Source organism: Equus caballus, chromosome 4, assembly GCF_041296265.1.
Source record: "Equus caballus isolate H_3958 breed thoroughbred chromosome 4, TB-T2T, whole genome shotgun sequence".
Lineage (NCBI taxonomy): Eukaryota > Metazoa > Chordata > Mammalia > Perissodactyla > Equidae > Equus > Equus caballus.
In genome coordinates, this window is record NC_091687.1 from 18,135,232 (window position 1) to 18,159,269 (window position 24,038).

The 24,038-nt window shown below is 49.4% G+C and overlaps 1 protein-coding gene across 3 annotated transcripts; it reads left to right on the forward strand.

Moving 5' to 3' along the window:
• The first annotated feature begins 287 nt into the window (after nt 1-287).
• Nucleotides 288-23,800, forward strand: UPP1 (uridine phosphorylase 1). 3 transcript variants are annotated; one of them, XM_023639045.2, is made up of 8 exons: nt 288-738; nt 11,052-11,116; nt 17,081-17,198; nt 18,644-18,802; nt 19,897-20,011; nt 22,405-22,614; nt 22,890-23,036; nt 23,599-23,800. In XM_023639045.2, exons 2-8 carry the CDS (start codon nt 11,073-11,075, stop codon nt 23,745-23,747), a joined length of 942 nt encoding a protein of 313 aa, XP_023494813.2. In that variant the 5' UTR covers nt 288-738; nt 11,052-11,072; the 3' UTR covers nt 23,748-23,800. The 3 variants fall into 3 exon arrangements, with proteins under 3 accessions (XP_023494813.2, XP_023494812.2, XP_023494814.2); XM_023639044.2 differs by lacking the exon at nt 288-738 and adding an exon at nt 896-1,114; XM_023639046.2 differs by lacking the exon at nt 288-738 and adding an exon at nt 936-1,100.
• Nucleotides 23,801-24,038: the final 238 nt, after the last annotated feature.

Here is a 24,038-nt window from a genome sequence, read left to right on the forward strand (position 1 = left end):
GATTCCCTGTGCCACCTCTCAGAGCCCACCGCCCCTCTTTGAAGGAGGGGGGGTCTGGCCTGGCGGTGTGAGGACTGTGTGTCCCTTAGCTTTTCTGTCTGTAACAGATTTAGAAATGGCTGGACACAATTTCGTTTCCAGTCTGTAACATTTACGAGGTTTTAATTTGACCAAGTCTGCGCTATTTCATCTGCCGGTTTACATGCAGCCTCTTGGAAACGAAAGAAAAAGGGTGCTAATCTCCCAGAGGTCACCGGCCACTGCTGTCCACTTCCCCCGAGATCCTCAGACACGGAGCCCCGTCGCTGCAGGCTGCATGTGCAGCGTACGTGCTGGGCAGCAGCGACAAGTGGCTCTCTAGCAGCGTGTAGTCTTCGTTGGAATCAGTTCTGCGGTCTCAGCTGGTGACTGTGAATGGATGAGTCATTTCCTCTCCCTGGGCCAGCGTCTCCCGGCTTTCCAGAAGCTACTGGGGAGCTCCCAGGACCAGGAAGGTCCCAAAAGAGAAACCGAGGCCGGAGAGATCAGGAGACCTCAGCTGACATGGCCCAGCCCAGATTCTCGACCGCCCGCCAGGGCTGGTTTCACGTGGTTTCTCTCTCGCACTTTCTGTCGGCCCGCTGGCGGTGGGGCCCCCTCAGATAGACCCGGGCTCCTGCACCAGCGGTGTGACCTTGGGTGGTCAGATTTTCTTTCTCCCAAGTCTCCTCTGCTGTCGGACCAGGAGGAAAACACTTGGTAAGATTTCCTCTTTGCTGCGGGTGGCTTAATGACTAACAGAGAAGTCGCTGAGCAGTCACCACGGCCCGCCCGAGGAGGAAACAATAGCCGGCGGAGGAGCGCGGGCCGCCCTCCAGGACCCCTTGGGGGAGGGGGACCGGCAGGGGGAAGGGCTGGGGGCGCGGCCAGCCGAGCCTGCCGGCGGAGGGACCGGCGGGGCGGGGCGGCGCTCGGAGGCGCGCCCGCTGGGAGGCGTGCACAGACTTTGATCAGAAATTCACTTTGCTCCTACTTATCTCCTTGAACGGATCGGGTGCGCACGAGAGCCGCCCCTTCTTCGGCGCCTAGGCGAGGTCTTCGTCTCCGGCGGCGCTGAGCTGGTGCGTGTAGCGCGGTGAGTGCTCCGCGGCCGGGGCTGGGCTTTCGGGAACCTTTTACCGAGGCTCGCATAGATCCGGACTATCAGCTGAAAGGATGTGCGGAGAGCGGGGCGGGGGAGGGGGCCCGGAGAAGGTGCGTGGGGAGGGGAGTACACAAAGAGGGCGCGCGGGGAGGGTGCGCGCGGGGTGCCCCGGGAGGAGAGTGCGCAGGGTCCGGGAGGGTGAGGACGCGGGCGCTCAGACGAGGGTGAGCGTGGGGAGAGTGCGCTGGGAGGAGGGTACGAGCGGGGAGGATGAGTAGGGTGCGTTGGGAGCGGGGTGCGCGGGGAGCCAGGCCAGGAAGGTCCTCGGGGTGGACGTGCCGGGAGGAGGGTGCGCTGGGAGGCTGTGCGGGTTGCCGTACCACGAGGTTGCGCGCCGGGAGGGTGCACTTCCTCCCGTCCGCCCACAGCCGGTCTTTCTCTGGCGTCCCCGGCCACGGGTGGCGAACAGCGATGTGTCTGTCGATCTCCCGGCGAGGATCCACCTGGTGGAGACGATGCGATGGGGGCGCAGCAGGTCAGGTTCAGCTCCCGCCGCCAAGCACTGGCAGTGCTTCTCCGCAGCCCAAACCCGGGCGGGAAAGGGTGCGGGAACACCTAGAACTCCCGTTTTCATGGGGGAGGGAATAAAATTACATTTTGGAGAATGATTTTTACCAAACCTTCAGAGTTCAAATGGACTGAAGTGTACGTTGAGCCAACATTTGACAGTGTTGCAGCATAAAATAGTGTCATCGTGTTGACTGGCAGGTCAAAAGAGAAACTTTACCGTCATAAATTATATGACACAAATAGAATTTGCACGGGGGAGTGGGCCCTTTTACAGTTCTTGTTTATGGCAAGTTGTCCTTGGACCTGGAAGGGTCCAGAGAGGAGAACCTCACACATCTTGTCTCCCTCCCAGGTCAGGGCTCGGCCGGTGACTCAGGGTCACCGCCTGGCAGCCTTCCTGATCGGCCTGGGACTGGCCTTAGGATTTCATCTCCCGGATGCAGAATGTGCCCCACTTTTCTGTTCTTTGTGGGTCTCTGTTCATGCTCTGTGGCCCTCAAATCCGGCCATGCTGAAATCATGTGTTGGGGAGGAAAAACTATCCTCTTAGGTTGAATTCTTGGAGGACTGCAAATTAAAATGACAAAAGACAGATTAGCAAGAGAAAAAACAGATTTTGGAGGGAGTTCACAGAAAAGTGTGACTCCAGGAGGTGGTTAGAATTTGGGGTTTGTAAATCATCTTACTGGGGATGCGGGGGCAGAGGGGCACTTCTAGGAGAACAAATGACTTCTTAGAAGGGAGGGCAGAAAGGGCACTTAGGGAACAGGACTCTGAAAGATAAATGAACCTTACAGAAGAGATGAGAGATGACAGTGACAATGTCTTTGGGTGTTTTCAGAGAAGAGAAGATTAGAGTTGCTTTTAGGAAGAGGCGGTTCATGAAATTGAGTTGTTTTGCGAGGCTCTGCTGTTAGGCAGATAAGGGATTTCAGGAATTCAAATGTCTTCAGCTCAGAATAGTTATGCAACAGTGGCTTATTCTGGACCCCTTGTGAGGGTCTAACATGTCGATCTCTGACTGTCATTCCTTATTCCCACCCTTTCAGAGGCACCCAGTCACCTGATGCTCCAGTATTTTATGGTGGCACACACTGCCGAAGCGCTTGGCCCCGACCCTTCCCCTGGTTCCATCTCCCTGAGCTGAGCTGGCTGAGTGGTTTCTCTGTCTGCTCCAGGGCTGCTTTCCTACACATCACATGGGGTTTCGTGTCTTCTTGCAGTAAAGGACTGTTAGTCCTGTCTTCTCTCCACTGGATCTGCCTGGCTCTTCCTAGTCAGGCATCATTAAGAACCAACCCATTACTCAGGCTGAACGAGATCAGCCTCCTGGGGGCTGTCTGCACCTTCCTGGGCTCTCCCCTTTAGCTCACCTGCAGTGGAGTCCACTCTTGGCTGGCTGCCTTTGTTACACTGAACTCTAGCTTCTCAGCGTCCGAGATCTCTGTCATCTCTCTTTATACGTCACTGTTGTGTGGTAACAATTTCTGGTGACCACAGAAAGGTGAGGTCCTCTGACCGCCCTCCTGAGTTTCTAGAGCCCCTGGCGGGGTGTGGGGTCTTTGCCTCGACCCTAAGTGGCCGCCCAGACAGTTCTGTCTGGAGGCTCACCATAGCAGGTGCTTTTACAACTAGCCAGATTCTAAACTGAACAGGCATACCGCTAGGGTCTGGGACAGCTACCTGTTGGTGATTTCAAGAGTTTCTTAAATGACTAATGGGTGCACTGCTTAGCACTTTCTGCTATCTTACAGATACTTCATGCTTTTTCTGTTTATGTTAATAAGAAGATGAAAGATTTTACCCCAGTGGACTAAAAGTACTAGGCAAGCACCAGAATTCCCCGCTACTGCAGTACCGGGCATCGCTCTTGGAAGATGAGGAGGGATAAGGCGGGACCAGGTTGCGCCTTTCTTGGGGTAACAGTGCTGCAGTGGGCTCATTCAGTGACTGGGTTTGGCAGATTGACTTTTCTCAGCTGTGCTGGAAACAAGAAGGGGAAGCTGTACCAGGGCTCCGTCTGAGATTGTTAGCACACAAAGATGAGGTTCTGTGCCCAGTGCTCACTGGGCCCTCCTTTGGAGGTAGATTATGGGGTGTCTGTAAATCCCTTTCAGGTACCTTTTATAACTTAATTTTTTCTTTTGCAATAAAACTTTAAATAGGATTATTTTGGTATTTTGAAGACTTTGCTTTTAAGTGCACTTTTTAAAAGATCTTATCTGATTGAAGCATTCCTTCTGATGGCCAGTGTAATTTCCTGAGGCTGATAGCAGTTTGGTGAGACCTTTAGGCACAAATAGAGTCCATCCCACATTTCTGTCTGACCATCTCCGACTGCAAAATGGGGTATAACTGCATTTTTGTCCAGCCGTATTTTGGGACCTCCAACCTGACGATTATCAAGCCAAGCCCTCACGATGTGAAACAAGCTTAGTAAGATCTTGCTGTTCTTTGTGAATATTTGCAGCTTCTAGAACCTTTTGGTTTTGAGCCATTGTGCCCAAAGGTGGCGTGCTTGACTCTTTAAAGATTAAAGATCTCTACGTTTCTTGGTTTGGAAGCTCAAAAGGAGCTCAGAGTGGCTACTGTAATTTTAAATTGTCCTGGGTTATCCTGCCAGCTGTTTATAGTTACCCTCATTTTAGGGGGCTTTCTCCAAGGTGGCCACAGCAAACGAGGTCTTTCTAGGGGATAGTGTGTAGGGTCTAAAAGTGTGTGCTTGAGGGAACAGCGCCCCCAAGAATAACCAGGGGGTTGCCTTTTTCCTTTATGTGTTCTGGCACTCACGGGGTTCAGAGCTGAATGAGCCGCGGGCGAGCTGCCACCGCCTGCTTCCCCATGAGCAGTAGGGCCCAGTAAGATATGTTCTCCAAAAGGGGTCCCTGTGAGGCTGGCACATCGTGGGCAGATGCCCTCACGCCTCCGTAAAATCCTGTCACCTGAGAATATCCTGAAGGAAGGGAGGGAACAGTGCCTCTTTTCTTCGGAGTCAGAAGATCTTCGTAAGGTTAATTTCTAAAGGGAGTTGGTTACGGGCACCGAGAAAGTCCCAAAACAGCCAATTCAATTTAGACAGACATTAACACACAGTTCTACATATAACATAGATCAGAATGCTAGCCAGACTGCCGGGAGGACCTCAGAACCAGGAGTAACTTCCCAAGTGAACTTTCTGTCCTGTCTTGGCTTGTCTCAGGTGGTTCAGGCCCACGGTCCGGGACTCAGCCCACCAGAATTCCTCAGAATCCAGGGCAAACTTATATTTCCAGGGGCTCAAACCAGAGAGATGAGGTAAGGGCCAGTTGCTCTCTCAAAGTTACTCGCCGAGAGAAATCTTGATCCAGAAGCTGTTTCTTCTCTCAAAAGAAAAAAAGCGCCTTGGGGCCTGGACCGCTGCGCCTGGACGGGGAAATCAGACGAGCCTCTAGACAGAATTGTCTGGGCGGCCACTTAGGATCGAGGCAAAGACCCCACACCCCGCCAGGGGCTCTGGAAACTCAGGAGGGTGGTCAGAGGACGTTGCCCTTTTGTGGTCACCAGAAATTGTTACCCCACAACGGTGAGGTTCTTTGCCTGATATGCATAAAAAGTCAATTATTCTGGCGTCAGCTTTTGAGAAAAGAAAAGGCTTTATTTCGAGGTTGACCAGCAAGGAGACAGAAGGCAAAGCTCTCAGATCTGTCTCCCAGCTCAGGGTTTGGGGTGAAATTCAAGAGGTTGGGAGAATAGGCTGGTGGGTGGAAACGCTGGCGAGGCAGATGTCGACTGGAGGCCTTTAAGCATTTATGGTAAAGTGTGGAAGGGGCGTTAACATCGGATATTCCCAGACAGTGGACCCTCGCTTCTGATAAGAGTCCGACTTTCCAGTTCCGGTCGTGTCCTGGTCCTTTGGTTCCGTAGAGAGGGAGAATCTTTGGTTCTGGTATCATTTCAGGTCAAGATTTTCTCCTCTGTGCGTGGTCTGGCTATGTGACTTGCAAACTCTTTGGCTCACTTCTTCTGCAAAACAACTCTTAATCACTCTGTTGATAAGATGGGGTCAGTTCGAACTGGTCCTGGTGGACCTGTGGTTATAAGATGTTGCCGAGGCTGGAAATGCATTTTACAACGTTGAGCACGTAGCCTTAGAAAATGCACTCTACATATTATCTATTGGAGGTAAAAGGTCCAGGGTGCGTAACAACTTTAATTCAGTAAAACAATTGAAAAAGCAGTTGTCAGAAATAGTCCCTAAATTCTATGAATGACCTCTCCTGTGACTACCTCTCCTGGTTAAACTGCACGACGGCAGTACTTGGAGGCCCCCATCCCCATGTCCTCAGCATGCACAAGCCAGGCCCCTTTCCTGCTGAGCAGCCAGACAGGGGTCACTCCCTCGGGTTCCCTCCTGTGGCTGAGAAAGGGCCTTGAGGAGGCCTTTTGCCTGGGCCTTAAGTTGTGACCTGGAGTTGCATGGATGGCGGTGGATGCTGGGTGCAGGGACCCCTCTCCTACACTAAACCCTGTTGGACCAAAGTTTGGCCTCAGTACTACAGGGACTGCAACACTCACTAGATATATTTCCTGATTCCTTTGAAGACTGGAAAAAGTGTAGACTTACTCACCTTTTTTTTTAACTTGAAAACTTCTTTTCAAATTCAGACGTCACTGTGTCCCTGAATTGTTATTACTTCATTCTGAATCATCACCAGGGTCTCCTTTTACATACCTGCTCCCTACCACCAGCCTGCCTTCAGCTCAGGGGCAGCAGGGAGGGGGGCCTCTGGAAGAGGAGCAAGTCTGGGTGAGTAAGCAGCCTGCCCTCCAGGGTGGACTGGCTCTTGGTTCCCACCCTCTGCTCCACTGGTCTACGGGGAAGTATGTTGAGAAGTGAGAGACTTCCTTCACCTCCGTCCCATCTTTGACCTCTCAGTGGGTGGGTGGGGTGATCCTATGATTTATCCTGCACACCCACATTTTTTAAGAGTGAAACATGGTTCTACTAATTGTGCCATGGCTCCCCTGGCGACAAACTGCCTGGGAGGTCACTGTGAGGCAGGCTCGGTGAGTCAAGGAGTTGAAAGAAAGATTTCTTGGACTCTCAAGGTCTGACAGTAGTGCTCTTTTATTCAGAGGATAGTGTGGAACAGCATGGGGACAGGACCCATGGGCAGTAAGAGCTGCAATGTGTTGAGGGTTAGAGCTAAATTTATAAGACATAGGTGTGTGAGTTATTTCTTTACAAGACAAAGGAAAGATGATGTAAAAAGTCATTAAATGGTATCAGTGCTGGTGGGGTCTGGTTGTTGAGTGGTCCTATAACTTTAGATAAGAATCGGACCGGATTACGTCATCACGTCCTATGCTTCCCGGAGGATGTTGGTGGTGGACGGTAACATGAGGTTACCAGACAAGCTCAATAAAGAAGAGCAAGATCACTATGCAGACTTAAGTCCTTGCCTCCCCATTAAGAGTTTCTAGAGATAAGGTCATCCCCCCTTCCTCTGGTGCAGAGAGGGAGACACCCCTACAGGTGGAGATCTCCCTTACAGATGTGAATGTCTCCCAACAAAGGGCAAGCAAATTCTACTCCTCAGAGCCTCCTTCCCGTCTGCAGTTTTTAAAAGTAACCAGCCCAAAATAATCCTCATCAACTGCACGTGCGAACATCCTAAGTTATTTAATGGGGAGCTTTGCAAAAGAGCATTGCAGAAGTCTGCCATTCTCTCTGCACAGAGTTGGTTAAAGAAAGCCTTGCACAGTGCAGGACCTAAGCCACCCACTCCGAGCGGGGGCAGAGTAAGTCTAGGGGAGGCTCATAGCATGGAGGAGAGCGCTGGCAAGTGCCAGGAATGCGGGGGAAGCAGGCATGGAGCAGACTCAGGAAGGAGCACGAGGAGGTAAAGGCCAGGGCAGGGAAAAGGATTCTCTGGTACAGAGGCAAGAAAAGCAGCCAGGTCCGGAGTGACACTTTCTCTGCAGGGCAGATCCCTTCTCTGCTGCTTGGTTTCCTTTGCTGGAAAATAAGGCTTGGATTCTCTCTGGGGAGTACTGTGCATTCTCTGATTCACTGCTGCCTGCAGCAAGGCGCTTCTAACTCTTGTCTTTCTAGCTCCCCATGCCCAAAGGAAGAAAGAGCAGGCTGGAAGGTACAGATTGCCGGGGGAGGTTGCTGTGAGCACGTATTGCTTGTACTGGGGAACATTGCCTGCCCCACAGAAAGTGGCCCTGGGGACCGTGACTCTGCGTGACCCCAGGCACTACTTCTTTTCTCAGTGGAGAAGTGAAAGCCCAACAAGGAGGTCTGTGGGCTGGCTGCCCAGGATGCTATCTGCACGTAGAATATGCAGCCCACTCCCCACGACCTTGGCAGGGCTAGGACAGGTGGGACCCCAGAGAGAGCTCAGAGCCAGGGACTGCAGGGTGCTGCTGCTGATGGTTGTGTTTCCTGGAAACCAGACTTCTTCAGAAGCTGGGATGTCTTTGTACATCTGTTTGATGGATGCTGAAGGCAAATTGTGACCTTAGATTCTGATCACCAATTAAAATTCCAATTTGTTTTCCCTACACCACCAAGCAGTTCTTTGACATCAGCTGACATCCTACAGTTCAACTCAATTCTGACACTGTACCTGCAGAGAGCATCAGATGCCACAGGTTAAGGCTTCTGTCCCACAAGACAGCTCTTCCCTCTTCAGACTCCATTCGAAAGTCCAGATTGTCACCTGTGCTTCTCATCAACCTGCTGTAGCTCAGAGGTTCCCTTGACCCCCTCCTTGGGTTGGATTAATTTGCTAGAGCAGCTCATGGAACTCAGAGAAACATTTTACTTCCTAGATCACCGGTTTATTATAAAAGGCTATGACTGAGGAACAGCCAGATGGTGGAGATGCGGAGGGCAAGATATGGGGAAAGGGCGTGGAGCTTCCATGCCCTCTTTCGGAGCCACTCTCCCCGAATCTCCACGTAGTCACCAACCTGGAAGCTCTCTGAGCCCTGTCCTTTTGGATTTTTCTGGAGGCTTCATTACAGAGCCATGATTGATTAAATCATTGGCCATTGGTGATCAGTTCAGCTTCCAGCCCCCTCCCCTCCCTGGAGGTCAGGGGGTGGGACTGAAATTTCCACCTCTCTAATTGCAGGCTGGTTTCCCTGGCAACCCGCAGTATCCTGGTGCCTCATAACATAACAAAAGACACTTTTTATCACTCTCAACAAAGGAAATTCCTTGGGTTTTGGGAGCATGAGCCAGAAAGGGATGGAGACCAAATATAATATATAATATATATAATATTATATAAATATGATATTTACTCAGAATATCATAGACCAGAAGTCTATGACCCTGGGTCCCTCCCTCAGGCATCATGGGGAACCGCTGCCCTCACTGCCCCCAGCTTCTCCCCCCTCCCCTCTGCACGTGTTTGTCGTGTGGCTCTGGTGGTGTGGGGTGAGGGCCAGTACCTCTTTCAAGCCTCATTCCCTGCCTCAGCTCTCCTTAGCTGGACTAAGAGAGGCTGGCATTTTCAAAAGAGTGGTGTCTGTAAATACCAGGGAGGACAAAGTCAGGTGAGGAGAGACAAGGTAGCAATTGCAGGAAAGTTTTTGTTCCAGACCCACTTCTTTTTTTTTTTTTTTTTGAGGAAGATCAGCCCTGAGCTAACATCTGCTGCCAATCCTCTTTTTGCTGAGGAAGGCTGGCCCTGAGCTAACATCCATGCCCATCTTCCTCTACTGTATATGTGGGACACCTGCTACAGCATGGCTTGCACATGGACAAGCGGGGCCGTGTCCACACCTGGGATCCGAACTGGCGAACCCCGGGCCGCAGAAGCGGAACGTGCAAACTTAACCGCTGTGCCACCGGGCCAGCCCCTCCAGACCCACTTCTTATAAGATCCTGTGTTTTTCAGAATTTGCTAAAAATGGTCAGTATTTAACTGTGGTAATAACAGTTATAAATCCCTTTCTCCAAAAAGGGGCCTTTGGCGTTTTAGCTTGGTGGGCTATAGTTTTTTCATTGGTGGCTGGTTGGGAACCTGTCCTGGGAGTAATGGCCTCGCTGCATGCTGCAGACTCCACTCACCTGCATTGCCAAACCCTGGCTTCACTTTCCTGTCTAAAGCGGACTGCGCCCTTCCCGCCAGGCTGTTGGGGGAACTGGGAGCCTGGCAGGTGCAAGGCTTTCAGGGACTCTCACGAGTTCACCTGCTGGTGCTCTGGCTCAGCTCTGCCCTTCTCCACACAGAGACGTGTCCTTAGGTCAGTGTGCTGATTGCTGAACCCCAGTTAAATCACTGGGTCATGTCTATGTGGTTTTTCCTGTCTCTGGCTTTGGAGTGCTGGCAGGGCGGAGGGTTGAGTCAGACCTGTCTTAGGTCCCTCTCTTTCCAAGACATGTTCTTGAGAGCTGGTGCTTTTGCCCTGAGCTGTCCTTGAGACCTGAAGGAGGATGGTCAAGATTCTAGAAGGGCGGGGCAGCTGGGGTGTTCTCTTGGGTCAAGGCGGCCTTGGCTGGCAAGCCTGGAAGTGAGGAAAGGTTTTCTACCCAAGTATGAGGTGCCAACCCTCTTTGGTTTTTGGCATGTTTTTGCTAGCTCCTCTCTGAAATTAGCAACTCTCTAAGTCATGGGTGTGTACAGACATACGTGTGGTGTAAATGTCTAAAGACTTCCACTTGATTCCACTGACCTTCCATAGGTTAGCACAGCCTCGCTGTCAGAGTGACCTTGGTTCTACTGGGGGCATTCACTAGTGTTAAATTAATTAAACACTAAGACCACTAGACTGAGGGGCCTCTGATGCCGAGGCGGCCTGTGTCAGCAAACCAAAATCTGAGCCTGTAAATGCCTCAAGTTTACAAAATCAAAACGTTAAGGGTGACCAGCCTCAAATAGTCAATTGGGCTTCAAGCTGCAGCCAATCAGTGATTGCTTTCTGCACTATCTTGCTGTAAGTCTCTCCGCAGCCCCTGATGGCAGAGCGCTCCTGATGGCCACTGCCAGTTTGGTGCTGCCCGGTTCAAATTGATTTGTGCTCAAATACACTCTTAACATTTTTAATATGCCTCAGTTTATTTTTTTTAAGTTTTTTTGAAGATTGGCCCTGAGCTAACATCTGTTGCTGGTCTTCCTCTTTTTTTTTTTTCTTCCCATGGCCCCAGTACATAGTTGTAGATCCCAGTTGTAAGTCATTCTAGTTCTTTTATGTGGGATGCCACCACAGCACGGCCTGATGAGTGGTGCTAGGTTTGTGCCCAGCGTCTGAACTGGTGAACCCAGGGCTACTGAAGCAGAGTGGGCGAACCCAACCACTCAGCCACGGAGTGGCCCCCTCAGTTTCTTTTTTAACATTCTTCTGTGTTGTTTTCTGCTAGGGTCCTGCCTCAGCTGGGAGAATGGCCTCCTCAGTGGCCGAAACAAAGGAACTTGAAAATCATAGGTAAGGTTCTGACCGCCTGGGCTGGGCTGGGTTTTGGGTTTATCGTGATTACTTTGTGCCACACAGTTTTCTGAGAGCTGACATGTATTAGCACATTTGATTCTTGTGGCAGAGCCTGAGCCCTGAGGGGTGAGACTGACTGGGCTCCTCATCCAGGTTCTGAATCTTAAATACTTCTTTATTTCTTTGCAGGTTTTCATAATTCTGGTTTGTTCTTCTCATGGCCTCTCTTTTAAATTTATTTTTACATTGCTGGAAAAGCAAGAATTTCTTGTCTTAATCCTGATTCCTACAAAGACTTTAAGTCCACTGATTTTTCTAGTTTCCTCTCCACCCACTGGGAGATCCTGTCAGACATGCTGGTGTGGCCTCGCCGTCCTGCTGGCTCTGACCTTGACGATGTCCTGGGTTGTATGCGACCCCCTGGGAGCCCTTGTGATGTTAGGAATTTCTCTGTGACCTCCTGCTGCCTCTCTGAAGTCTCTCCCGGGGTGGTCACATGTCCAGGTCGTAATTTCACATGGACGCCTGTCCCCGCTCCTTCCTTCTCCGTAGGTTCTGAGGTCTGTTTTCGTGTCTCGGGCTGGCTTGTGGACATTACCTGCAGTGACAACTTCTTAACTGAACCAGTTAACTTAACCAGTATCCCTGGTGCTTTCAGTCATTGACAACCACAGATGCCTGGTCCCCAATTTCTGAGGCCACTCGTAGGTCGAGGACCTCAGGGGCTGGGGGAGGGGCACGGTTGAAAGGAAGGCTGAGAAGGGAGGCTTGGACATCAAGTGCCACCTGTGTGACTCCACTGGAGAGCTACCCTTTCCCTTCACTTAGTAATTGTTTTACGCTCCCTCAATAGTTTTACTGTCGTGTGTGTCAGCCTTTTTTGAAGATGCGACTGTGAACGTTTAAAATGGGGATTCTGATAGAACCTAGCTTCTGCTGTGGCTGTGAGCGCTAAGTTGTTAGGTACCAGCTATTAATAGTCATTTCTATCACAAAGTTGAATGCCTTCCATCTTACTAATCTGTATATTCCTCACGCCCAGGGTGGGGCCTGATGCCTGGCTGGTGTTAGATTCGGCTGAGGTTCCAGGAGCTTTCCCTCCCTCCCTGCCCAGGAGCCCTGCTCATCTCTTCTAGTCCCCTTGCGTACCTGACCTAAGACACCTGAGCCAGTTTGTATAACAGTTGGTAGTGCTTTCTGTTCCCTGCTGATAAACTCCTGGAATCAGAAGCTAGTTTTTGTTCATTTTTCGTCTCACACGTTTCTTTTACATTGTAGGTGCTCAGTTAATATTTGTTAAATCAATAAAGTGACAGAATAAAGCAAGATAAAGTCACTTGAAATTGTGTGTAGACTAGAGAAATCATTTTCCAAGTAATATATCTTTGACTTGTTATTTTAAAATCCTTTAGAAAATAAGTTTGAGCATGTTTTGGGTCGTTATGGTTCGTCTCCCCAGTTTATATATTTTAAAGTCATTGCTGGGCTTCACAGTTACACACTACTTCCTTTTCCTCCTCTTCCTGGAATCAAAGAAACAAGGAAGGTTTTCTATTTTGAAATATGTGACAATGTTGTCTTAATCACATCCTGTTTCGTCGGTTCTGGTGCTTGCTGGTCAGCCCTTCCTTCTATTTGGTACTCTGTGTGTTCATAGCATCCTGAAGGAGAATGGGAACTATAATTACATTATGTGACTATGTTATGATGTCAGAATTTCAGGTTGGCCTAGAGGTCAAAAAGACTTTCTGGGAAAACTTAGGGATTGTCTTAACTATGCGTATGTCTGGATTTGGTCCCTTGAAAAGTGGCCTCCCCACCCCAGGAGCATAAAACCAACCTGAATCTGGAGAGCCAGGTAGCCTGGTAGGGCTGATCAAGGGGTGAGGGGCATATAAGTGTGGCTCTGTGCCTTGGGCAGGTTACTTGTCCTTCCTGAGAGATTTGCAGCGTGTCTGCTCCTGGTACCAGAACGTGAGGAGGCAGTCAGCACCGTCCATAAAGGATCCTGGTTTATGGATCAACCAGAGATGTTTGAAATCTAACACTTGCCTGTGGCAATCAACCAGCACCCTTCTTTTTATAAAAAGATCCTTCTGTCTCTCTTTAATGTTTTGTGCTTATCTCTTTTATATGAATCTTTTGAAAATGTTCGGCTATGAGTTAATTGGGACGCCATTCTAGCGAAATAGGATGGGAAATTTGAGAAACATGAAAGGAAGAAGCAAAGGTGGAAGAGAGAGAAGCGGGAGCTCTCTGAGTCTGGAGCCTAGGTGCCTGCTCTTGATGCCCGGTGCCAGATGGAATAGAGAATGCATAAAATAATAGATGAAATAGAACAGGGGATAGATCAAATGGTAGGTAAGACAGATGAGACAGGAAAGGGCCGTTTCACCCTTGTTTTACGTGTCTGCTGCACTCGTGCTGCAGAGATTCAGAGATAAATAAGACATCGTCATGGTGTCCGGGAGTTTTTTGTTACAGGAGATGATTAAAATTATTACGTTAATTATATAAATAATTATTGTAAGATATAGATAAGGTATAATGAGCATCATCTGGAGAGAGAGCTGGAGAATGGACGAGATCTCAGAGGAGAGAGCGTCCTTGTGCCTGGAGGGCAGAGCAGAGGGCCAACGTTGGAATCAGGACACCCCAGTTAGGGGCAGGAGACAGAACCAGTCGTGGGGCAGAGAGTCACTGAGACAGTGTCGCCTGGGGAAGACAGGCTTTCAAGACAAGTGAAAACTAGTAAGGACTGTTTAATCTTACAGAAAGACCCAGGGAAATGAGCAGTAAGAAAACACGTTATTAATGGGGACTCTGGGGAGAGGAGGTTTGGTTTGGTTGGTGGGAATGAGTTGAGGAGCATGAGCGAGAAAGTGGAGGCAGGAAGTTTCAGCACCATAGCTGGTGTCTCCAGCAATCCGCGTGACGCATAATAATTCCCAGGAATCTGAAAGCCAGCGGAAAGGACAGCTAGAAGTGGTGAGGGTATGTCACTTATATTGTCTAAAACATTCGTGGCCAGCAATCGGGCTACTCACTAAACAAACACAAGCTCTGACACCACTGGGTGATCTATCCCAGGGTGCCCTTGTCCATCTTTGTTCTTGGCCATCTTTTCATGCTAGGACCTTGAATTTTCTCCCTCGATTTTAACTATCACCCAGGTGTAATGACACCAAGATGCAGATAGACAACTTCTTTTTATCAGCCCAAACTAAAGGGAAACCCAACTTCATTTTAAATATCTCCACACCTCAAACAGTGAGTTCAAAGGTGACCCCACATCTTATCTCTCAACTTAAATTTCCAACTTGTGTATTTCCTCACTTTGGTGACCCCGCTGTTAGGGAAGCCAGAAATCTTGGGCTCATTTTAGACTCTCTTTATTCCACAGATGCAGTCAGTGTGACCTGTAAGTTCAGTTGATGTTTAGCTCCTGAAGGATTCCTTTCCACTGATGCCCAGCACCTGGGTTCAGGGCCTCCTCCTGCCTGCTGAGAAGCTTGTGCTAAACCTATCCGGGGTTTCCCAGCCTTGAGCCAGCACGCTGCTCAGCTTTCAGAGGCGCTCCAGGAGTGATAGTTCTCGAATGCACATCTGCGTACATTTCCCTGGCATGACACCTTTCTCTGACTCCTGTCCCAGGGCCAAGTGTCGCCTTCCAGCTCCTCTGAATCGAGCTTGACCAGCTCCCCTACACCTGTGCTTCGTGTTAACTTCTGTTGAGACAGAATGCACCAGACACCCCACTCCGTCAGGTGTCCCTGTCCAGGTGCATATTGTCCCCTTTGTCTGGGGTGGCCTTCCTATTTTTGTATCCTCCATGAGGAATCTTGCACATCCTTCTAAACCAGTGGTGAGAAGTTTTTTCTGTGAGAGGCCAGAGAGTAAATATCTGCAGCTTTGGGGCTGTTAGATCTCTGTCACAAATCCTCGACTCTGCTGGTGTAGCCGTAGCACAGAAGCAGCCGTATTTAACACATGAACAAAAGAGCGTGGCCGTGTGCCAACAAAACTGCAAGCAGCCAGGGAGCTGGCTTTGTCCTGCGCGCTGCACTGACCGACCTCTGCTCTGAACTGTCAGATGTTATCTTTCCCAGCATGCTGCGCCTTCTCTCTCTTACAGTAGTTAACATTGCACAGTAATTGTTTTGCTTACATCTGCTTTCCTTACTCTGTTTTGTGCATCTTGGAGTCATGAGCTGTCTTAGAGTGATCTCTTAGGTCTAACAAAGTGACTGGGGCAGGGTAGGTCTTCAGTGCAGGCGTTAACTCATGACTGAGTTATGCCAATAGTTTACAGATAATTTATTTTCCTGGGAAATAATCCGTGTTATCACGCCCAAAACAATGATAAATAAATGAAATTAGAAATTGGCATTGTAGCTATCTGGAGCATCTGTTTGGTAGGGAAATGTGTATTGTCAGTTAGATTTTGAGATATTAGACAACCTCCCAAACACTGGGACCCCCTAGGAAGAGGCCACTGCCTTAGAGACTTGAGTCACAGTGAAGTGTCTTCCCAAATGGAACAGCGGGAATTCTGCGCTGTATTAACTTGATGGGCTACGTTTAAACAGGAGTGAGGATGTGTGAGCTGGCCTATGTCGACCTCTGTATTAGTATTTCCAAAACAGGCCACTGAGACTTTCATCTCTTGCGTCTTTTTTTTCTTTCTTTGAGAATTAGATTGAGGAGGAAACATGATCAGTAGGTTCTGGGCAGAAAGTCAGACTGAGAAGGAAGAAAAGGAAGTTCCTGAATGCTCTGTCTCCCTCTGTGCCTCTGGCATCTGGCAGGCCTGGATTTCCTGCTGGGCAGCGCCCCTGTCTGTGAGAGTCAGGAGGGCACAGATGTCAAAGGTGTGGTTAGGGTTCTCTCTAAGGGATTTGTCAGGTGAAGATGCAATCTAGACCTAGGCATCTAGTTTTGTAAATAAAGTTTCACTGTAACACAACCACACTTGTTTGCATGTTGTCTGTGGCCACTTTCATATGACAACAGCAGAATTGAGAAGTTATGACAGAGCCCATAATGGCCTGTAAAGCCAAAAACACTGCTTGACCTTTTATGACAGAAAGTTTGCTGACTCCTATCCTGGGCCAGCAGCATGCTGTCCAATAGAAACAATTATGTGAGCCACGCAAACTTTCTAGTAGCCACATGGGAAGAAAACAAAATAAAAAGATGTCTTATCTTGCACTCCCATTGGACACGGTATGGGAGAAGTGCTTGCTAGTGCAACAGGACAAGAAAAAGAAATACAGGAACTACAGACTGGAAAGGGTATCTCTGGGTGGGAGAATTAAAGGCGATTTTTTCCTTCTATTTCTGTCCATATTTCCTATGGTGAATGTATTACTTTTTTTTTTTTTTAAAGATTTTATTTTTTCCTTTTTCTCCCCAAAGCCCCCCGGTACGTAGTTGTATATTCTTCGTTGTGGGTCCTTCTAGTTGTGGCATGTGGGATGCTGCCTCAGCGTGGTTTGATGAGCAGTGCCATGTCCGTGCCCAGGCTTCGAACCAACGAAACACTGGGCCACCTGCAGCGGAGCGCATGAACTTAACCAGTCAGCCACGGGGCCAGCCCCGGTGAATATATTACTTTTAAAATAAAGTCAAGTTTATGTGTTGCATGAACTTGAGTCGCAACTGGCTCTATACTCCTTATATGGGGTGATGTAGCAGTTTGCTCTTTGTACTTTTTTGTGTTTTTCTGAGTTCTTTCTGATCACCCTCCAGACAAGGGTCGTGGGTGTGAAGAGGGGTGTTGAGGGGAAGGCACAGGGGGAAGGCGGGAGACAGGGATGTGGGGGCCTTTTCAGCTCTGGGCTGTCTTATCCTCTGTGCCATGTGCTGCATGCATCTCGCCGACACAGGGCACTTCTGTAATGATGTTGGCCACCGGACACCCGGGTTTTATAATCCTTCTCCTTTCCTGTTTTGTAACAGTGACTGCTGCGTAAAACTTTGCAATCCAAATGTAGCAACCATGAAAGAAGATGTCCTCTACCATTTCAACCTCAGCACCGCCACACATGATTTCCCGGCCATGTTTGGGGACGTGAAGGTAAAAAGCAGGGCTTTCAATTCTGGGGATTTGTCTTAAGATCAGCCTGCTCGTAGGTGATACAGGCAGACGTCCTTACCAAGGGCTGAGGTGACAGAGGACAAGTTCATGAAGTTATATGTTTACTAGAGTTTTGCACATTGTTACTTTTCAGGTATGTAAACCAGCAAGTAAAAGAAAACTATCGTAATTACAGCCATGTTGGTCCCTAGTTAATCTCTTACAAATTTAGTATATAAAGGAAACAATAGAAAATAAATTTTCTGATGCTTCATTGAGAGAAAAGGAAAAAGGAGGTACAAATGTTTTCTAGAGGATCAAGGGATAATAAGTAAGAATAGTGATGTTGTGTCTGTTTGTAATTTAAGATGCATGTTGATACTGTCTAGTTCATTGCCTTTAACGGCTTGTTTTGCTGCATGTGGCTTCCAGTCCATTTTCCCTACAGAGCCTTAAGTTCCTCAGTTCTGATTTGTCCTCACGCAGGACATTGAAAATGTCTAATTCTTGTGGGTAAAGATGGACTGATGCTTAGATTCAAAACAAAACAGAGCGGTGACACTGGACTCCCTTGGTGCGCGTGGGATCCTCAGACCCCACGGCAGAGTTACAGCCCATCAGCCACTGTGTTCTTTTGTGGTTTCAACTGTGGCACAACTTTCCATGTGTTCTTAATTTATTCAGTTTTCATTCTTCCATTAAGTTTGGCCTATAATTTTTCTAGGCTATTGAAATTTTCTTTTTCATATTTAGAGACTAATAATTCTTTGATCATCAAACTCCTTAAAACTGGCTTATTTACTTGTTTTTCTTATATAAAACAAAATGAAAGTAATTTGTCATATATGGCACTTTGCAGATTAAAGGTTTTACTTCTCTGAGGCGCCCCAACCCCCGTAGCCATGACTTCTCAAGGCCCCACTGGGCCGCTCACTCTTTCCATGCCTTGACCATTTGGCCCTTGGATGTCCAGGTGAGAGGTAGCGGTTAGGCCCTTTTTACAGATGGGCTGCGGGCCCTGGTGGCACAGGGAGGAGCCTGCATCATTGTATTCCAAACCCAGGCTCCCTGCAGTACAGCGAGCTGCTGTCCACGTGACAGAGAGCAGGCAGGCCTGGAACCTGGAATTACCTTCTTAGAGAGAGCAAACGTCTGGTTTGCCTGCGTTTTGTGGGGCCGATTGCTCTGCACTGCCATGGCCTCTTGCATGAGGTGGTGATTTCATAAACCAGGGCTTCTCAAACTCGAGTGAGCATCAGAATCACCAGGAATCTTACATTACTGACCCCCTGACACAGCAGGTCCCGGATGAGGACAGGGAACTTCATTTCCAGCAAGTTCTGGGAGATGCTGCTGTTGCTGGTCGAGGGCCCCACTTTGAGTGCCCTGCTGTGTAGACAGTGTGCTGCACCTGCACTGACGGCACCTCTGCTCTCTGTTTGCAGTTTGTGTGTGTTGGTGGAAGCCCTTCCCGGATGAAAGCCTTCATCAGATACGTGGCCTCAGAGCTGGGCCTTGACCGCCCAGGGATGGACTATCCCAACATCTGTGCAGGGACAGACCGCTACGCCATGTTTAAAGTGGGACCTGTGCTGTCTGTCAGTGTGAGTACCTGCCCTCCTGGGGGCTCAGTGCTCGGGCTCTGCAAGCTGCCCACCTGCCCTCCGCACACACACAGACCGGGTGTCCTCCATCAGGCTGGGGGCAAGGTGAGCGCACAGTTGGGCTGCAGAGATGGTGGCTCCAGCCCTCCGGGTGCAGTCTCTAGGAGGGACCACGCACAGATGGAGACACACATGTACGTACACCCAGCTCTGTACACACGGTGAGGGTCTCGGGGTGGACGCAGGAGGAGGTACACTGCCACCTCACATGGAGTTACTTCCTTGTCACTGATTTAGCAATGAGTGAACAAAGAAATGTCTGCTATCCTACCAGAAAAGCTTCTCGTTTCCCTCTTTGGGTCACTACATAGAATTAAGGCTATCCCTGTGGTTGAGATGAGGACTCCTGTCTCTCTGGTCAGCTGAGACGTCTGGCAGCATCCACCATCTGAAACATACCAGTGAGCCAAGGTGTTGTTCAGTTCCGCCTAATTCATGGAAGCATGAATTATGCAAGACACCCTGACAAACCCATTCTCAAAGGAGTGCCTCTGCCTTAGGAGCAGCACCTGAAGTGCTGAGGGCATCCCAGGAGGGGCGTCATGGAGGATGTGGCATTGGGAGGGCCTCTGAAGGAGGGCAGGAGGTGGGGTGCAGAGAGACTCCAAAGGGAGGAAATGGCACAGGTGGAACCAGGAGGTGTCAGTGTCCAGCAGGCTGGAAGACCAGCCACTTACTTAGTTTGGCTGAAGCAGAGAGTGCAGGGAGAAGAGTGCCAAGAGCCAAAACCCCAACAGGTGTGTGTGGGGTGGGCATTTGTGCAAGGCTTCCAAGACCAGCGGGGCTGTTTGTTACCTAGCAATAGCAGGCTGTTGCTCCCTTGCTGAGCCTCTGGTCCTCAGCCCGGGATGTATGGATCAAATGGGGTCGTCTGTTTGACGGCTTTGTGCAAACCTTGATAATTCCCACAGTGTTAATGGTTTTTAAATGTGCATTTTGAAGTACATCTTCTGTTACTGCCAGTTTGAAGTGCACCACAGAACACGCAAAGGCACCACCTCAGGCTTAACCTTGGCATTTCTTCCTGCTTCCAGCACGGTATGGGCATTCCTTCCATTGCGATCATGCTGCACGAGCTCATCAAGCTGCTGTACCATGCCCAGTGCTCCGGCGTCACCGTCATCCGCATCGGCACCTCTGGTGGGATAGGTAAGTGTGCACTGGGCCCTGCCCGTGGCGAGCCTTGAGGACGAGGACCTGGAGCCCCCTGCGGCAGACCAGTGTGGGGTGGACCTGGGTGCTCAGAGCTTCTTGCTCGGCGTTGTTCAATGAAGCATGAGCAGGAGATGTGAAAAGAAGCTTGTTTTGTTACATTTTTTTTGTCTAGTCCGTTCTCCCAACCCACACCCCAAACCACATAGCAGAAAGGCCCAGGCCATGCATGTGCAGAAACACATCCTTTGGGTCATAGCCTGCACCTGCTTGTTGCTTGATTCTCTCTCTTATTCTTTCTAATCCCCTCTTTTCTGCCTTTCTCCTTTCCTTTGCTCACTTCTCCTCCTTATTCCTGCAAGGATTTGAAGCACCTTGTGAGAAAACCGACAGGAAAATCAAAGGGGAAGAGAGAGATGGAAAACAAAATTGAGATAAGTGTCCTTAAAGTTGCCTAAAAAGTCCCCAGCCCTCAACATGGTTTTGTTTTGTTTTGTTTTTAACACCACAAAGACACCAAAGAAAGAATAGGATGCAGTGAGAAAGCAAAATGCTGGAAGTTGTGTTGAGTTTTAAGCCAAAGTCTGTTCGGCAAATTCATCTTACGTAAGTTGTCCTGCTCTCTGACATCCCAATTCTGTGCCAGCCTTTCTGCTGAAAACTGGGTCCTAGCAATTCTTGCTCCCACCCAGGAGCTTGGAGCTGCTGGAAGGCGCCTGCAGTGGCCTTGCTGTTAGTGGCCCAGCCTGTGCCCATTTGTTTCTAACTGTCTGGGCCTGGCCTCTCCTGGATTTATGGTAATTCTAGAATTTAGGTTTTCTGACTATGAGAGGGGATTGCTGGAGACCCCAAGTCTTCTGGATATATTATCTCATTCTTTTGTTTCATTATGTAGACAGACTGGTATGTAAAATCTGTGTTTGCAGGTTATAATTCAATGTTTAAAGAAGTTGTTCCTGGGAAAACATACCAATGCCCTTGAGCTGTCTGGGTCCTGAGGACTTAGTCTCTGATGCCATCGACCAGATGGACACTCACGGCCGTGCACTCATGCAAGCGTCTGCCAAGAACTCTAGCAAATCATTCCCGAGTTCTTGCTTTGGAGAGATTTTTAAAATTGATCATCAGAGAGAATTCTAGAGGGAATAGTGTAGATTTTGAGTACCCTGAAATTGCCCCATAAAAATGGACAGATCAGTTAGAGAGCCAAACCCCAGACCCCTAGACAACATTGATGACAAAGTGTGACACAGCATCCCCACAAATCTCAAAATAGGAATGGTGAGTGGGTGGAATGGCACCCACTCAAGAGGAAGCACGAGGTGGCTGCAGGGTTTCTGATGGACATGAGAACAGAGGAATCCCAAAATAGCCAACAGGTACCCCTAGTAAGGTGTGGGGCCTGTGTTAGGAGCAGCAGCTGACACTGGGAGGGAGGGGGTTTGCATGCTCTGGTTTGAGGGTGATGCTAACATCAGAAGGGGCTTGAACATTCTGGGCCCTATGAATTCATGAAAGCTGTCAGCCTGAGCTTTCTTCCAGGTCCAGCCTCAGTGTGGGGAGAACCTGCTGAGAGGATAATCTGAGTTGACCAGACAGGGACCAAAATGGCAAGAGAGAAAATCCAGACACAGATTCCTGGGGGAGCCGTTCAGAGCCAGATCCTAGCACTCCGCCACATTCCTTATGTCTCACTGGAGCCACGTGGGCTCTAGAATAGATCCCCTGACTTCTTCCTCCTTCCTAGATGTTTAGGAAAACGAATTTCACATTAAAATAAGTATCAGGAAAGGCTCATGGCCACATCCCATTCAAAGTTATTATGAGACTAAAGAACAAGGAGCAGAACAATGTCCCTACAAACGTGAACATGCTCAGGGAGGTATGCCTGGAACCCAGTAATGCGTCAGTCCCAGAGGAAAATGGGATTGGTCAGTAGGTGGTAATAGTTGGAGCTGGGTTTGGGGTGTATGGGGATTCATTATAGTATTAGTGTCTACTTTTATGTTTACTTGCAATCTTAAATAATAAAAAGGTACAAAACAGGGACCAATTAAACACGTTCTGGTAATGGAGGGCCAGACAGTTAAAAATGGCAATGACTGGAAGTCATAAAACACTTAGCATGAGATGGGCAGCTTCCTGGCAATTTTCTCTTTCTTCTTTGCACTTTTCTCTTCTGTATTTTCTGCAGTGCTTACGCATTAATTACTTTTATCATCAGAAGAAAACATTAGATGCAGGAAATGGATCCTTACCTAGTTCTTTTTAGAATGTTACTGATGCTTCACTATTTTGGCCCATAGATGGATCATTTTCCTTTCTGCATGTGCTTTGCTGCGCCCTCCCTGTATGTCCCCAGTGGCTGTGACATCTGTTTCTTCTTTCAGGTCTGGAGCCTGGCTCTGTGGTCATTACCCGGCAGGCAGTGGATGCCTGCTTCAAGCCAGAGTTCGAGCAGGTGGTCCTGGGGAAGCGAGTTATTCGGAGCACGGACCTCGATGAGCAGCTCGTGCAGGAGCTGACACAGTGCTCTGCAGACCTGAGTGAATTCACCACGGTCGTGGGAAACACCATGTGCACGCTGGACTTCTATGAAGGTGAGAGGGGCGGGCCTGGCCTCCCCTCGGCAGCCTGGCCTCCTGTGTGGGGCTGTCCGTCCTGCCCCTGACTCCTCTCCGTCATTGTTTCCACGGCGGTTGTAACGCTGCTTCTGAGGGGGTGATTTGCGCTCCAGGGCAGGTGGGGCCTGGAGGGATCAAAAGTGTCCCTGTGTCCTGGTGGGTAGCACAGTGTTGGCATGCAGAAGGAGCTTACTACGTGCATGTGGTGAGTGCACCCAAGTCAATGTCAGCACCTCTCCACATGTCTTCAGGGCAAGGCCGCCTGGACGGCGCTCTCTGCTTCTACACGGAGAAGGACAAGCAGGAGTATTTGAAGGCGGCCTACGCAGCTGGCATCCGGAACATTGAGATGGAGTCCTCAGTCTTTGCTGCCATGTGCAGCGCATGTGGCCTCCGAGGTAGGCGGGCACTTGGTCGCTGCAGTCCTCTTCCCTTCTTCTGCCCTGCTGGCTCAGCCTCCATGCCTTTCTCTGGGACCTCCCCCTGGGCCCCCCACCACCAACACCTACCTTCCTCCCACCCTGCCCCGAAGGCATGTTTCTGGATGGGGTGGCATCCCTCACGCCTGTGCTCAGCCCACCTTTGCTTGGCATGTGGTCAAATGCAGATTCTCAGTGTCTCTCCAGTGACGCACATGCCACTGGGCGAGATGAGAAAGATGCTCGAAAGACCCACCTCAGCTGAGCTCAGGTTTTGCTGCTAGTGAGTCTGTCTTTCAAAGCTCTTTGGATTCCTGATTTGGGGTTAATCCACCCCCAAGTTCCTACAAGGAACTCCAGCTCTGCTTTCTAAAATCCCTGCCTTCTGGAAGGCCGCCTGAGCTTTCTCTGTTTTCCATCTACCAACATGCCGCTGTTGGCCCTTCTCCTGTGGGGACGGCAGCAGTGACACCTCGTCTGTCTCTCTGGACTAAGCTAGAAACCCTGTGCTGTGCGTTGATGTGGCCTTTGCTCTCTGCAGCGGCTGTGGTGTGTGTCACTCTCCTCGACCGCCTGAAAGGGGACCAGATCAGCAGCCCTCACGAGGTGCTCGCCGAGTACCAGCAGCGGCCTCAGCGGCTCGTGGGCCACTTCATCAAGAAATGCCTCTCGGCGCCTGACGTCCCCTGAGCCTCAAAGGGGAGCGTTGTAATTGGTGCAAATAAAATCATTGTCAGAATCTCCTTTTGTGTGACTTCGTGCACGCTTTATGTTAGAATTTAGGAAATTAGGTTGCATTTCAGAGGCAAAGAATCCTGCCTTAACTACACAGGACATTTTTTTAAAGCTTCATTGGAGCGTTTTCAACCCCATTAGCCTGATTTGGGTTTTCTTTAAGAACGTTCCTCTAAATATTTGAATTTTGTAGGGAAAATTTTCAGGCTTTTAAATTCTACTGGTTGTCAAATTTCACATCACTAA

Bases quoted from the DNA above. Each gene is read 5' to 3' on its own strand.
- UPP1 (XM_023639045.2), top strand. From the start codon at position 11,073: ATGGCCTCCTCAGTGGCCGAAACAAAGGAACTTGAAAATCATAG. The intron at 11,117-17,080 runs GTAAGGTTCTGA...GTTTTGTAACAG, and splicing joins AAGGAACTTGAAAATCATAG to TGACTGCTGCGTAAAACTTT. The intron at 20,012-22,404 runs GTAAGTGTGCAC...TTCTTCTTTCAG, and splicing joins CGGCACCTCTGGTGGGATAG to GTCTGGAGCCTGGCTCTGTG.